The sequence below is a fragment of the Aulostomus chinensis genome, chromosome 20 (assembly GCF_037954235.1).
Source record: "Aulostomus chinensis isolate RoL2024-O1b breed Wild chromosome 20, RoL_Achi_v1.0, whole genome shotgun sequence".
NCBI lineage: Eukaryota > Metazoa > Chordata > Actinopteri > Syngnathiformes > Aulostomidae > Aulostomus > Aulostomus chinensis.
In genome coordinates, this window is record NC_141339.1 from 9,536,820 (window position 1) to 9,554,152 (window position 17,333).

A 17,333-nucleotide genomic window follows, 5' to 3' on the forward strand; every position below is an offset into this window, starting at 1 on the left:
CCCTTATTGGTTTAATCCTCCAAATGTTAATGTCTCTCGTCAGCTTTCCCCGTTACAATAAAAATCGGTGCTTAGAATTGAATCTGGCATGCATGATTTAAAAAAACAAAACAAAAACTGGATTCATCAAAAGACAAAAGATGTTACACTTACTCAGAGTGCATAACCTTGTTTGACCCACGGGCCAGCCAAAGGTGCAGCAGCCGTGCCCCGACACTCTGATGTGGGCTTTTTGTTTAATAGGGAGCTGCATACAGGTTCCATTCACATTAGGGTTGAAAGCAGCCTTCAGCAACAGCAGCCTTGTGGTCTGCCTGGAATATCAATTCATCCTGTCTGCCTTTGATTCAACCCCCACATCTAAACCTCAGAGCAACACGGATGAGCAGCCAGCAGGAAAATACAAAAATGGAAAGTGTATAATATCAATTTAGGTGTGTGGTGGTTTTGCATGGAAAAGGAGCCTCAGCACTGATGTGATCCTGTGCTGCTAGTTTATACTTCTGATTAGTTTATAGAAAAGCAATAATGTTTTACATTAATGATGCCAGGGGCTGATGGATTTTCACAAGTTCTCACTCGAGAAGAAGCTAGCCACGAAAAGACAATTTCGAGCAAGCATTGTAGAATATTATATATATTATTTGCCCATAAAATCACAGGTTACAAAATCAAATTTTTAAACAAATTGCACAGAAATATGGTTTGCAAAGTTGTTTGGAGTGAGTAGCTGTTCGACTCCTGAGGTAATTATGTGCAGTCTTCTACCTGTCCCTTTTTTCCATTTCCTGTTACCTTTTTGCACCTAATCATATTTATTTTGGTCACAATTTGTGTGCTTGCTGGTTTGCTTGGTTCTGGGTAAGGCTAAAAAAATTGATCAGAATATCAAAATTTCGCCGACTGCAGTTGTCAGATTGTACAAAGGCGATGTTTAAGGCTAACAGCTTTGTTTGGCTAAATCTTTGTAAGAAACAAATTACCTCAAAATCAAAACATCAACATTTTGATTGGGGTGTCAGTGAAAATTAGACTTTCGATATGATGAACATTCTTTCTAATTTTGCGAATGGTGTGGCAATATGACATATCATACTTGCAATTGTATTTTTTTCGTCACTCATACAGTCCTAGTCCCAGGTTAAAAGTCTTTGTATAAGGCTTTGCTTTAAAGTTAATGAATAGAGAAAATAAATTGGAAATTTTCTCCGGAACCAGAGCCACTCTAAACGTGGGCAGCCCTCACTGAGTTTTATACATGCCGGAATAATAAGTTCAATTAAAAAAAGTACATTTCCATCATATTCCATTTCTTTCAAATGTCAAGTTTTAATTGGACCAACAAAATAGTTCAGCTTTTTCTGAAGCTACTCCCCCAGCCACAGTGGAAGCTTATTTCAATTGCATTTTCAGTCACCAACCAAATCTTGTGATCGTTACTGAGTGCAAGAATGGAAATTGTCTGAGTTTCACTCTCATGTCAGATAAATAAGTTAGCATTTCAATGCAGCTGGATACCTGGATACTTGACTTACGAGGCAGTTGCATTTGTAAGATCACCCAAGAATCCACATTGCGTAGCTTCGGGGCTACGAGCTTGTGTCATCACCAAAAGAATTGTCTGCACTAACATCCAGAAGAAGTTAACGCAGATGCTTCTGTTACATCAGTGTCATGTGAACAGAAGAATATTTCTTCTACTACAGATGAGCAAATAAAATCACTGAAGGCTCCCTCTCCATGGTAAAGCTGGTTCCACTTCTATTACCAGCTGGCTTCAGCTTCTGCGTGAGTTTGTTCATCTGATTGGTCGAAGTTAAAGCGTGATTGTTGCTGATAGACAGAAGGTCCATCCTCTAACCTGCCAAGTTGTTGTTGGTTGTTTTTTAACTATCTGCCCTTTTATATTTCGGGTTTCTCAGATGGTTTTGTGTAACAAACTGTCTGAGGGGTCAGGTTAGAATGTGAAATAGGACACACTAGCTTGTTAGCTTTGGATACAAGTTTTACCTTTTAAACAGAAAGAGGTCAAAAGTACCAGAACAGCTTTTACTGTGTTCAAGGATGAGCTTCGTCCAATTTGTCTCTGAAAATTATTGTGTGTATTCAGGCCAATTTATTAATTACTTAACTGAAACACACCCATTACTCTGTGTTAATTATGTATTTTAGTTTATGTATTTATGGTGTGTTAGTTTGTTATTTTTATTCTGACCTGAAAAATCCCATCAGTCTGTCAGCAATTAGCCAACAGAAATTGATTTTTCGCTCACAGTGTGATATGTGCGTATTGATTTATTTTAGTCACTGACCCTGTTATCGTAGTGACATTGATTTATTTGGTGGTGCTGTCTGCACTGTATATGGTTGGATTAAGAGATTAAATCTTGTCGAAGAGATTTAGAATTGAGTTGAAAACTTATTTTGCATTACCTTCATTTCATCTTTTCATTCTGTTTAGTTCAGCCCAAAGAGTAAAAGAAATAGACTTTCATAGTCAAGATTAAGTTTAAAAACCAGAACACATCACATGAAATGCATTGTTACTCAGCAAAAACTAAATGCACAACACAATTTGAATGTTTTATGTATATCTGGAACATCTCAGCATTGAACACAAACTGACCCAAAAGTGATAAAGGTTTTTGGTGTTTGTTTCACAAATCAAAAGGAACAGAACAAATTTATTTCTCCTTCATCTTTTTTTGTCATCATTATTTATTGAAATGAGGCAGCAGTGGTCAGCACTATTGCCTCACAGCAAGAAGGTTCCGGGTTCCAGCCCCGGCTCCAGCACAGGGTCTTTCTGTGTGGAGTCTCCATGTTCTCCCTGTTCCTGTGTGGGTTCTCTCTGGTACTCCAGCTTCCTCCCACAGTCCAAAGACATCAAGAGGGGACGAGGCTGATTTATACTCTAAATTGACTGTAGGTGTGGCTTTGAGAGTGAATGGTTGTCTGTCTATATGTGTTGGTCCTGTGATGGACTGGAGACCTGTCTAGGGTGAACCTCGCCTCTCAAAAAGCCTGAAAGCCGCTGGGATAGACTCCAGGATGGATGGATGGATGGATTTATTATTGAAATGAAGAAAAAACAAGAATAGGTGTTGGGTTTCCAGTTGAGCTAATATAAATTCCTCTGTAAAAGGAAGACCACATAGCACTGAAGGTGAATGGCATCCTTCACTGTCCTGATACGTCCAAGCCATATATCATCAGTCATTGTGTCCCTTTGTGAAATGAGCCTAAACATGAGACTCCGATCCAACTTCCATCACCATAACATTGGCTCTCTTGAGGGGAAAGACACTGCTTAGTATGTTAGTGGTTGATTTGTCTCCCTGAGTGCTTGAGTTTTTCGTCTCTAGCCCGAGGTGTGTAATGAAGGCTTGATTTCTTAATGGGGCTGTGCTTTTCGCCCCCACCCACACAATCCTGCATCAAGCACAGCTTTGTGTTTCCGTCCACAAGAGGTTTACCTTGAAATCAGGCTTGCTGCTACCTCTCTACATTATTGCTCCAAGGAACTTCCTTACTGTAGGTGGGTGTGTGAGTGGAAGTCTTCTTTCTGCTCATCTCTGCATCCAAGGTTCACTGTGCTTGGCGAAAGTGGTGGGTGGATGTGCTAAGATGGCAAGAGCACTGAAATGGAACTCCTAGATCTTACCGCCTACATGCCATTCCCTCATAAAGGCACCCGTTCTTTTGAGTCTAGCTATCTCCCTTCTTCATGTCAGCATGATTTTCGAGTTTTGTGTGATCTGTTATGATCTGTTATGACATCATTCAGAGGAGCGCTGATGTTACTCAGGGAGCAAACTATATTCTATTATCTTAGGTAAATGTATGCTGCACCCAGCGAATGGCTCAATATTTCACATATGTCCTCGGAACTCACTTTTTGAAGAATAGTAATGTCAAGCTGGTGAGCCATGATTTGCTTTCAACTTGTCCCAGTTTTTGCTTCTCCTCTATTACCATTTTGTTTAAGTTACACAACTAAATCTCTCTAAAAAAAAAAGAGAGAGAAAAGAACTCTTAGAGGAGAGTAAATACTGTTCCACAGGTGCAAACATGGCAGAATATGGCTTCCTTATTTAATCCGTACAAATTATCAGTTATAATTGTAGAACCAGCGCAGCTAATTTTGTATTCACAAAAAAAGTCATGCAACTGTTATACCATCAAAGCAGCGTCAAAAGTGTTATATCTGAACAAGCAACGTGATCCAAAGGGCAAAGGGTTGTAGGTTTGGAAGAGAGATTGTCTTCTTGCTGTCTCACTTGCCCCATTTCTATTCTCTCCACCACAGCCCTCATTGATTTGAGTTTTCTTAAGCTTTGCATGTCTCAGGTGTCTGCTTGCAATCAAAAACGAAGGTGGATTTCTCACATTGTGGATTCTTAAGAGGTTATGGCAGTTGTAGTCTGATTACGTTTTCATTTTAGGAGCTCTGTCCACCAAAGCATTGTTTCCTGATACCGAAACACCTTTTTAATTGTTTTCAATGGGAGCACTGCCTCTCTACACGATGCTACAATCAGCAGCAGAGTCTGTTCTGCACTGAGCATTTGCTCTTAATACCTGAATGCAGTGATGTGAAAAATATATAACTTCACAACCTCACAGTGGAGTCCAGTCCATCTTTTCCCTGTGTGAGCCAACCTTTCTTTCCAAAGTTTATATCAGTTGAACTACCTGCTATGAGAGGGCAGACCATTGCCTTGTCAGACTCGGACGCAATCCTTCAGCCAGTCAACGTTACAAAACGTGACACCATCACATGTCAAATCCAGTTTGAAGAACAGTGAAAAGGTATTTTCTGCTGAGGACCTCCACTGTTACTTCCTCCTGTTCATGTGGAATTTCTTAAGCCTATTTCAACAATAATTACATTTAAATTAATGTTTATTCGACTAACGTCGGTGTTAACATTTTCTGCATTGAGAGAGCCCACTTCCTACCACTCTGTTTTGCCTGCTGTGTCATCAACTTCCAGAACGAATTAGCAGCTTCATTTCTTTTGCTTGACACAAGAGCAGTTAGAACACATTCATTATTCGCTTTAAGTACTTTAAAAATTTCCATAGTGGTTCTCGATAGGCCGAGAGCCAGAAGTAGTTCCAGGGCTCTACTCTTGAGCTTGTGAGATGATGGTCTCACCAGGTTAGCACTTGGCACAGAAAAATTGTGCATCTACCTTCGACTTATTGAGGGGTGGCCTGCATTCATCAAAAATTGCTCTTGAATCCAATGCTTTACTGTATGATTGCATAGGAATGGCTAAGTGCTTGAGACCTTGGGTTGTATCGACTAAACACAGCATGGAGTGTTGCATTCCCAATAGATTTGACTGAATAGGTACGACATTTGCGTATTTGTATCTCCATTTATCTAAAAATGTGAGCAAATGCAGTATGTTTGAGCATATTATGTTATCTGCTGTATCTTATAGTTGATTTTGTTTACTTCAAAGATATTTTTGAGGAAGACCAAGTGTCATCATAGGTGGTTTATCTACTCAGCATCTGAGATATGCCAGATTCATGCATTAGAGATATATTGTGTTACTTTTTGTTCATGCTTTTTTGCATTTGTGACTGAGCTTCTAATGCCTGTACAGTGCCAGGACAGATGATGATCCGTCATTTCCTGCGTCGTGATTGTGTCACGGCTCATCAGAGCTCTGATTGACCGCTCCGCTAGCTACTCGTCACAAGCGCGAGGAATGTCCAAGTTGGTAATTGAAATATCAGAGCTGGAATGAATGGAGAGATGCAGGCATTTTTAATTCGATTTTTATGTTGAAATTCTGCAACACCACCATAAAACTGAACCTGCCATTATGTCGTTTTTCTTTTTTTCTTTTTTTTTAATACACTGGCTCAAACACAGCTGGTGTGAATCGGGCCGGGCACGTAATTTAACTTTGGATGGCATGCAAGCGTTCCATAACGAATGATGTGAAGCGTGACAGTATCGCCATCTGGTGTGAGGCTATCTCACCGTTCCAGTGCTGACTTCGGCTGCTGCGAGCTTAATGACGGAACATTCCCCTCATTTTCTGCGTTCTTTTTAAACACAACAGCATGGCGCAATAACGGTGCAATATTCTTATCTCGAGCAGGCTGTGTAGAAAAGGCTACTGTCTGGAAGATTCTGGAGATGAGATACGATGCTATTAAAGACCTCTCTGAGTGCAGTACTGCTGCACTGTCGTATTATTCTAAAAACATATTGGTTTCTGTTTTAGTTTGTCATAATGGGATTGACATGATACCCGATATCCACTATAGTGTTCACTAATGCATTCGCTCTCTAATTTATCGACCGAGGCCATTTCCTGCTCACCACAAATATATCTACCTTCTTTATGAACAAACAGAAGCAAAGATCAGTTCAAGTTTTCAGTAGGTTATCATAAAAATGTTATTGTTATTCACAATATCTTATTTACTTTTATCTTAGTAATAGAAGCAGAAGTTTTGTAGTACCCTGGACAGACTTTTAGAAATATTTTTGAATAGTTTCTTATTTCCTTTTTTGGTCGTTCAGGAATGAACTGTTAAGCCTTCAAATGTCTCTAATCAAATGCCGTGTACTGGAAGTATGATAAGTGCTATTATATATTTATCGGGCATTTAGGATCGCATTACAGTTGAAAATCTAAGACTTGTACATTTTAGGAGTCAACCATCATGGGCCTCTTTGTTACCTGTGCAGATATTTTAAACAGCAGAATGGTCAGTGACCAATAAATATGATGCAGACAACAATTGGGGCTTTTTTTGCACCTGATTTAGAATACACTGATTTAATTATACCAGTCAATGTAATGTTGTGTTTTGCTTTCTGACAGCAAAGAACTTATTTAGAAATCTAAGCATCTATTGTTTTGTTTTGTTTTTCCTGAGAGAAAAAAAATTGTAAACCCAAATAAAACAAAACATGGTTTTAGTTACTTAGCCTTGTGAGCGTAGGCATCGGCCAGTTATCTGAAAATTGCAGTCAATCGTCCCATTATTAGTACATTTACTGCTTAATTTCCTGCTTTCTGAGCAGTAGCAGCAGGTTCCTCGCCATGCCGCAGCAGTATGGAAATCAACCTGCTGCTGATTGGTAATTCATCTTAAAGAAAGCGAGACGCATTAGTCGTGCACTGTCACAACCATCCCTAGTTTTGTTGTTGTAAACAACATTTAGTTGAATAAGCCAGCAAATGCATTTTCATCTCATATCTTCCTTGTTTTTCAAATATGACTGAGGATGTTGTATTCAGCTCATATCTTTCCTGGTACAGCGCAAAAGCATAAAAGTCTTTTTATTTGATTCCACCATCTTGCAAATTTGTTACTTGTTTGGAATTTAATCAAAATGCACCTGCTAATTTTTATAGTTGAGCCAACTTTGGCTGTATTTACTATACTTTCTGTCTTTTTTTTTTTTACAGCACAGTGTTGTTGATGATGTGCTTTGTCTTGCAGAAAATGCGATTGTATTGTAAAAGAAGCTCTGTTGTCTCGGAGGGATCCTCCACTTAATACGGTGTCATAGGTTGATTTTAGGGATGCGCGGATCGGCTGTTACGCCATCCCATCTGCTTCTCCCCATAAGTCAACCGGGAATTATTTTCTTCATTTTATTACCCTCATCTGCATGGACATTTCACTCCACTTCTATAATACCTCTTGAATTATGCTGAGCAGCATCTGGTCTGCATGAGATGTGCACAGTCTGTAGACAGTTGCATGAAATACCTCTGCCTGTATGTCTGTTTTCCTTCAGAATGTTGCAGAATTCATATTTTTCCCATTAATGATATCTGGTTTGGATCCCCCCTAAAGTTCATTCTCAGGATGTTATTTTTCATGACCTGTGGATTAACTGCTGGGCCCACAGTTATAAGTACCATTTGCGCATCACTAGCTCCTTTTCTCTGTAACAGCTGTTTGGTGATAATGGAAGTGATGAAATGCATTCTTTACGCTCATCTGGAACGAAATGATTTGCTGCTGATCTCATTTTCAAGCTTCTCTATCAAGTTCCAGCTGTACAACCGTTAGTCATATGTTATCGTTCATGGAGATTAGTGCTTATTTTTAGGACCATGCAGTGTCAAAAAAAAACACTAAGGCGTCAGACTTTTGCTTGTAACCCACCAGCATTTATCTGGTGAAAAGCCTTTCAGTTATGTTGTAATTCAATACTTCCTTTACTTTCAGAGGGTCAGATGTTGTAGGCAGTGTCAATACTATTTACTTTACAAATCAATGTCCTTTCATGTTCCCAGCAAGAGCTTCCCGCTACGCATCTTGTCATTTATTAGTTATGCTAGACTGAAATGGTGTCTTTTCTAAAACGTATTTTTATCTTTCAGCTACTGGAAGGCAGCTTCACATCCCAGGTCAGCCACGAAGTTGACGGACTTATCTTTCAGCCAAACGGGGTAAGCCTTCATCTCGGTATGACAGTGTGTCATTTTTCAAAGCCTTAGCTTTTTTTCTCACTGGTTGGTTGGTAGTTTTTTCTTCCCAGTGAATGGCTGCATAAGAACTGGACAGCTTGTCATACCACCCGCTGTTGACACTAGATCAGTCTTACCCCTCTAGTATTGTAAAGGAAACCACACTCCTACATGAATTCACAGAAACACAAGGCTCTCGGTAAGATGTTGCACAGTCACACAGACATGGCAGACGCATGGCACTTTGTGTTTCGACATAAATGGCCTTGGTTGCAAGACTGATATGCCTGGTTATCAGTAACACAAAGCCTATTCCTTCTCTTCTCCTGTGATGGACTCATGGATCTATAATTCATTATGTTACAGAAGAAATATCCCATCACACATAACGTGAGAGAGCCTGGAACTCTGTCTTCTTTTGGTCTCAGCTCCATGTCTGTATGACTTCAAACCATTTTGGTCCATTGGCCTGAGACACTTTTACTACTTCTAATCATCAACTTTTGGTATCCTTTTCTTGGACTACACCCATTTCTGGCAGGACCAAAGGCCAGCCCCCTAAGCTCTATTGACCAATAACCAAGTTTCTCATTGGCTGCTGCTTTTTGAAAAGAACCAACACAAATTGATGTGTAGTACAGCTCAAACACAACAGCCAAGTAACAAACTTTTTTTTATAGCTTAACAGTACACCAAAGTATGTTTCTGAAAACTTCTGAGTCGTGAACTTGACAATGTAGTAACAGAATATTGATTTATGTTTGGCCAGAGTCAGATTATTTGACTGGAGTGGATCGCCATGATTGAGCACTGATGTACTGGGATTTTGCAGCTGCTAACAATGTGCTTTTTCAGATAACAGCCATGTTGGCACATTGGGGGGGACGTTAATGGAAGAACAATATCTGCAGAGAGCTACTGTGTTTTTTTATTCAAGAACTTGAAACATGGATAAAATTCACAGTATCGGCCAAAGCTCATTAAAGTACAGTAATATGACTAAACACAGTTTACGGCTGGGCTCACAACCTCTGAGAATTGCAACTCTTCCCGGAACCCCCCCAAAACTGCACATGCACATTTACAATACGAGAAATCAAATTCACACTGGCAACTCTTGTGACAAACTTTGCCAAAAGACGCTCCAGCCATGTCAGAGGTTGGCCTAGTTTAGCAAAGCCTCTCTGCAACACATCAGTAAAGTTTCATGACTGCATCTTACACATTTCTGACACATTTCTTGTTTTAGTGTGTTGTAGTAGTTTTTGTATATGTGCATTTATAGATAAAATGCCACTGGGCCTTAATGATTGTCATCTTATCGGCCAGGTGTCTGATGGCAGTCAACAAGGTGAATATCGACCAAGACTGATATGGCTGATGAATTAGACCATCCCTAATAGATACATTTTCAGTTCTGTACTATGGGGAGAATATTGTGAGTATAAAGTACAGCTGATTATTTTACCTAATAGCCCACCTTGAACAGGAAGAAACAGCATTCTCATTTTCCCCCCTTTGGACTGAAGCTAACACATTTCTGTGTTAAAGAATTGATTTCAGGTACAAATTCTTTTTTTTTCTGGACACCTGAGTTTTTTTTACTATGGAAATATCGAACCTCTCTTTGATGAAACCTTAACAGCCAGCAGGAGACTTAACAGCTGCCTCATGATGGCGTTGTGGACTAAAAGCATTTTACTTCTCTGGCCACAGCCCAGATAGAGATGTGAAATCAATTTTGTCTCAGCAACTGTGGTTTATTTTACACCAAAGACTAATCAAGCATCTTCTTTGTCGGGAATACAATCGAAGACCAACTGGTGTGTCTGTTTGCAGCACAAGCAAGCAAACTCGTGTTGTTTTTGATCAAGACGTCAGCCCAAAACACTCACAATAATGATTCTGATTTCATTCTGCAAATACAAATCCAGCGTGAGAATGGCAGACTCTGCAATGGTCAACGACATTGACTGTAGAGAGCGGTATTTGCTGAATGCATTAATTTGCTGTTGATGAAAACCAATCTCCCTGTATGAAAGCTACATTCTCATGAACATAGCTGTACGGAATTATTGATCGTTATTGATTACTTTTGATTGATTGGGCATCCTGACTGTACAGGTATCTGTGTTGCTCACTGCGAAATAGGTCTTGGTTTGCACCTGTCAACTGTGTCATGGCTTCCTCCCTAACTAGAAGGTTCCATTAACTGGAGAAGTTGAATTACCTGTAGGCGTGAGTCACTGTTTGAATGGTTGTGCTGGCCATTTGCGTCAGCTCCTCCTGTCAGCATGCCCAGGTTGCAAAATTCCAGAAATACATGCTATATTTGCCTTTCACATAGAGACATAAATATTAACATTTTGTATTCTCAAATAGATATTCATGCAACACCCTAAAATGTCATTTTTTTCCCCAAAAAAGGAAATAAAAAGGGGTAAAATTCTGAAAATTCATTCACACAAAAACATTACCCTTGAACACGCCAAAAACCTTCCTCCCTGTCGTAACCCTGAATTCACTGATGCAAATGTTTTTTTGTTTTTTTTTAATTACTGGTTTCATATAAACACAAGAGCCAAAAGCACATGCTCTAAAGCTTATACGAAGTGTGCCCAAACATTTATGTGTATGTGTCAGAATAACCTATTGGGTAATTCTAAATTGTTTCAATCCTGTGGCTCAAACTCGGCCCCTGGAGCAACCAAAGCTCACAGAGCTTGTTTCTTCCTCTCGTTATTGAGCATTTTTCAATTTTTGCCCCTTCACTAGTTGGACAGAATTATAACAGATATAACTGAGAATATAGCCGTCAGGAAGCAACTTCCTCGGGACAGCTGGAAGGGAGGTTTATGGGTATACAGAGCTGCAGATTTCCAGACTTCCATTTTGAGTAAAGACAATCTGCCTCTCAAAGCAGACATCTCTCCAAGGCTCTTTGATGCATTACTGTCTTGCTCAATATGGCAACAGATTTGTCTTCTGTCTGGGGTGCTTAGAATTCTTGCCCCATTTTCTTTTTATTTCTAATACATATCTATCTGTTCACCTTGTTGTTGTTTTTTCCATGCACCTATTTGATACGTTCAAACTTGGGCTTGAGATGCTCTGTCCCTCTTTAGGAGGAAGGATGTTAACCACATGTAATGTTAAGGGTCCTATTTAAGTGATCTAAAGCGCATGGTCTAAGGTGCACATCGCTAGCAGTTTCAGGGCATGTTCTGTGCATTCACATCAGTTTGCTGACTGATATTATGTCATCTCCCATTTTCTTCGAGAGCCAGGAGCATCTGCCCCTCAAAATACTGTTATTAGTCGACAAGTTTGAGAAGCCATTTTATTTGATGTGGAAAAAAATGCTCTCACTTGTCTGTGAACGATATTTCAGAAGTTTAATTCATTCTCCGCTTTACTGAAGGTTCTTCTGTCAAGTCAAATTTTGAATTCCCACTTTTCAGTTTTGCTGGTTTGATGTCTCGCAATATTTTCTGCATGTAGAGGTGTTCATGCACTCATGGAAAGTTTGCATCCACTAAAAGCCTCCTGTCTGATATTCAGAGTAAATAATTGAAGAGACAATAATACTTAAGTACAAACACATTGTAAAAAAAAATCCCCTGAAAAAATCCTGACACACTGATCCTGTCGGACATCTTTGCGCTGGGAACAAGGAGTAGTCCTCAAGTCCAATGTGTCAAACTCTGCGGAAAAGGATCCTGTATTAGCTTATTTGGGAAAGATCATTTAAAACTGTATCACCCTTTTTTTTTAGCTGAGCTTCAAGCTAGAAATACTTTGAGGAAGAAAAAAAACAGATTATTTTGGGAGATTCTATTGAATTTCCAAATTGTAAACAATCCTAACCTGTAATTGGTTTTCCGATCTAGAATTGGTTGCAGCTGGATTTAAATGCTCATAATAATGCAGCATCATTCAGGCTTTCTATGAAATCTAATGTACCAGGAAATTATATGATCTTATGGAGTACATCAAGAATTAGAAAAGTGTCTGCAGGTTGTTTCATATTTACAGGTAATAATAAGGAAGTATTGATTGCAGCCTTCCGGGTGTCTACAGCACACACAAATGATGAGCCAACAGTGCTTTTGCAAACGGTGACTTTAGATGTAAATTTTGTCTTGATAAAAGTCCTGACATTGTTTGGTTTAGCGATTGAATTCCCTTCTTAAAATGCATGCAATTTCTTGACCTTTAGCTTTTGTCATCGGCTTATTGATTGACACAGCATTGTCTGCCTATTCAAATAAGCCATTATGAGTAAATAATGCAGAGCAGTGAGTGTTATTATGTTGGATTGTGGATTTAGAACCCATGTGTAGCTTTGATGCTGCCCGCCATGAATTGGGAGGCATACTGTGTGCTTGGTGAGTTTGATGGATCAAATGTGATGAATCATTGGTCAGACAAGTTGTTGAAAGCACTGCGGTTGTCTTTTAGGGTCGTTAGGATGTACGAAGCTTTTGTCAGACTGGCTGAGGAAATTACACCAGAGGCATCCATGTCCCAGTCATCTGTCAGGAACATACAGCTGCCCACGGTTGGCAGTTTCCTGATGATCACTCTTCAATAGCGCTAATAGAATCTCTATAGGGATTTTACAGATGTTCAGTCAAAGAGACAAGTGATTGCATTGTCGAGCCGTTGTTCAGGCAAATCCATTTTGTTGGCAGGTGCCTTTCTCCATCTCCCTGTATAGTTCTCATCTTCGTGTAAGGGTACCTACTGTTCATTTCATAAATTAAGGCCCCCAAGAGATTGTTCTATGTGCCCTACTTAAGCTGTCTGTGTGTGATAAGAGATGGGACCCAATCACCTGTCAGGAATATGCTTTAAACACCAGGAATGTGACACATTTCTAATGCAAATAGGCATCTAGTGTTAATTAAAAACAATTAAAAGCAGCGCTTTTGAGAAACATCTGATGATTGCTCTTTTTGTCACACTCCAGTCTAGAGAGTCTCAGGTATTATGGTTGTTCACAGACAGTACTAACAGAGCCAATGATGCTAATGCTAATAATACAAATAAGAATAGTAATTTTTTTTTTTGTAACAAATTCACTGCATTTGCAAGAGCAGAATTGATCACGTGCATCTAACCACAGCCAGTGTGACAGTGGTCTGAGTATCACCAACACAGGCCCCTCACCCAATTAAGCTCAGCATCACAGACAAGTTGAAACACTGATTAAAAACCCTTTACAGCTGCAAGCCTGGTGGTGGAAGGATGACCAAAACAAGATAAGCAACATTGCACATACAATAGACATGAGGATGAATTGATGTTTGTTGCTGAAAATAATCTGTATTGTATTGATATCAAGATGTCCGATAACAGCGTGAAAAGAGGTCATACCGTATAAAAGAAATTCACATTGTCCTGGATATGAGCTGAGCAATTGCTGTTGCAGCCATGATGTTATTAACTACAAATCATGAGGGGGATAAACAAAAAAACGCTTTGTCTTAATTGTGCCCTCAGTTTTCCCAGTTGTGAGATTCTGTGGGAGAGATTCCCAGAGCAGAGCAATCATTACCCATTCCTCTCACAACTTTTTTTTTGGGGGGGCCTGTGTGAATCACAGTATTCAGGTTATGAAAAGTAGAGCCCAAATGAATCATCAGCCCACCAGTATAAGTATGACTTGTTCTGGTTTTGCACAGACTTTAGTTTTATAAATTATAGATTCATGGTTCATTTCTAACTGGTTTGAGAAACTGACTTTGTGAATGTGGATTTACTCTGTTGAGTGTTAATTTAAGAAAACGTCTCGGTTTACTACATCACCAGTTTATACATGTTTGTCTATTAAAATGTGGATAATGACACAACAATGACAATTCTCTCAAATAGTGTGAATCACCCTGCAGTTGCAATGTCAGTCAAAATAATTGCAGTTTCAGATTTTTAAGTCCTTTTCAGAACCACACTGCCGAGCCCTAATATCTAGCTTGCTAGCCTTTTTAGCCACTACCCTGACATGTGAGTGAAAGCTTGTGTGCGCATCTGTAATAGAAATGCAGCTAATGGTAACACTGCATGTATTATTCTCTCCAAATCATGTTTCCTGCGACTGCATTTCAAGTTTCAAAATCTGGTTTTTCCACCTGACATGACGACATGAACAATGAACATTCATACATTAAACGCAGGCTGCACGGTGGTGCAGTGGTCAGCACTGTCGCCTCACAGCAAGAAGGTTCAGGGTTTGAGTCCCGGCTCCAGCACAGGATCTTTCTGTGTGGAGTCTGCATGTTCTCCCTGTTCCTGTGTGGGTTCTCTCTGGTACTCCAGCTTCCTCCCACAGTCCAAAGACATCAAGAGGGGACGAGGCTGATTGATACTCTAAATTGACTGTAGGTGTGACTGTGAGTGTGAATGGTTGTCTGTCTCTATGTGTTGGCCCTGCAATGGACTGGTGACCTGTCCAGGGTGAACCCTGCCTCTCATCCGTAGCCGCTGGGATAGGCTCCAGCCCCCCGTGACACTTAACAGGAATAAGCGGAAGACGATGGATGGATAGACATTAAACGCAGGTCACATGTTCACTTGGCAGCACAATTGCTGCTTTACATTAATAGCATATGATTGATAGCCGATGAGGTAAAGTATTTTGACAAGCAAAAACAGGTCACATCTCAATTTTCCACTCCACAGGGTAAATATTGGGCACATAATCAATTTGCGGTACATGCATTGTCATAAGTAGGTGACAACTCCACTGTATCACAACATGAAATGTACTCCACCATGGCAAAGTGCTGCAGTAATGAAAGGATAAATATTATCCTCTTTTTGTAAGAATTGATTTAAATCCTTGTATTCAGCTTTGAAAAACACAGCATAATTCAGGCTCTTGATTCTATGAAATGTGATAAACAAGTAATTATATGATCTCATGAAATACATCAAACATTGGAAAAGTATCCTTCCGGAGGTAGTTTCATATTTACAGGTAATAATCATAAAGTATTGGTTGCAGCCTTCGGGGTGTCTTCAGTCACACCAATGATGAGCTATCAATGCATTTGCAAACCATGACTTTTGATGTCAATTTTATCATTTTGCACACGAAAACTAAAGTCCTAACATTATGAGGTTTTCGTGATTGAATTCCCTTCCTAAAATGCATGCAATTTCTTGACCTTTAGCTTTTGCCATTGGATTATTGATTGACACAGTAGCTCTTGTTTGAAACATCCTTGATGTCTGTCTATTCAAATATGCCATTATTAGTAAATAATGTGGAGCAGTGGGTGTTACTATGTTGGATTGTGGAGGAACTCTTAATGTCACCCCCAAGAGAGAAGACTCGATGTTCTCCATGGAAACACATTCTCCATGGAGGCATACTGGAGCTTCATTTAGTTTCACTTCAGAAATAATAATGTCAGACGATAAAATTAAATAACATTCTGTGTTGGCTTGAGAGGTGTTTAGTTTTCAATTTTTTTTCTTGTCTATGAATTTCCCCTTGTAGTCAGGAAGTCTTTTAAAGAGTAATTCAAGATCCCTTGAAAATCCTTTCTTTGCCAACCTCCAGGGGTTTAACTTCTCACCTTGCTGCAGTGATGTAACTCACCGCTCCAGTGTTTGGGGCAGTTAAAGGTATAAAAATCTCATTTCTGACCCTAACTAAGCACACAGCCGAGATGCTGGGTGAGTCAGAGGTAAAACAGGATTGAAACCTTCAATCAGACAGTGACTAAAATGGCCTTTCATCCTGACGCTAGGATCAAAACCGCTTGATTTTTTCCCCTGCAGAAGGTGTCTGGCCTGTGGTCATCCTCAGCCTCAAACTAAATATTTGATAAGATGTCAGCTGTCAGGCACACCAGGCTCCTGTTAAAGGTGTATTCACAGCAGTTTAAGGCAACAGAAGAATAAGCACTCTTTCATCACTGCTCCTACCAGCAATCATTAATGGGTAAGGGACACAACAGCACCCACCGCCTTGTACTCAAATCATTTTTCAAAGTCATTGATTTTTCTTGATCTCTACACAATCTGCAATCTTAATCTTTTCTTGTGTGAATGGGATTAGAGCGGCCTCTGGGTTAATCTCAGCAGGGTCTCACGACTGTGACCATTAATATAAACACAAAGGTTTCCACCGCAGCAGCCTGTGTGTTATCTCGCCGAGCACACACTGTCCTCGGAATATATTTCCTTTATGAAGCTAATGTTGAAAAGGTTCTGAATTTATAACCGAGCCATTTCTACAGATGGCAGAATTACTAATGGGAGAGCGCTCTCGATGGTGGTCGAGGGATTTTAAAAGACAGTTTATGTGTTTTCTAATCAGATCATTTCTGCTGCACTCGCAAATCAGAATGGAGTGTGTGTTTAAATTTTGTTGTTGAAATGAAGTGAACCATATTCTTAAAGATAGGCGAGTTCAAGAGGTCACACCCTTGTTATTTACATTCTGTGTCACATCAGCATGCTATTTAACTCCTGAATTTTTTTCCTCAATCTCGTTTCTTAGAATCTTTTGTGCCACTGTGTTTTTTTTGTTTTGTTTTTTGTTGTTGTTGTTTTTTACATCCACACCAAAACACCCTAAAAACATACACCATAATACTGTGACTCCTGAAGAAATGGGCCAGTGTGTCTGAGCTGTAACAGAGACAGATTTTCCCTGGAGAATGGACTTACTCAGCCTTTTGTCTATAATCCCCAGCACACTTAAACAATAAGTCTGCCTCAGAGTTAAAAAGCTGCTATTGAAATGAGACTCGCTAATATTACAATCAAAGGACTTATTGTACAGCATTTCTTGTGGCAAGTTTCAGTTTCGTCAATGGAAATATACTTCCCTCACTTAATAAGCTCTTGTTTATAATGG

General features: G+C 39.6%; 1 protein-coding gene across 1 annotated transcript in view; it reads left to right on the plus strand.

Annotated features, from left to right (window-relative positions):
- The window catches only part of rngtt (RNA guanylyltransferase and 5'-phosphatase), a 97,700-nt gene that overhangs the window by 52,441 nt on the left and 27,926 nt on the right, over nucleotides 1-17,333 (plus strand). The window contains exon 12 of the mRNA XM_086189092.1: nucleotides 8,375-8,443. Coding sequence (XP_086045218.1) covers nucleotides 8,375-8,443 — 69 coding nt within the window. The remainder of the gene's footprint in view (nucleotides 1-8,374; nucleotides 8,444-17,333) is intronic.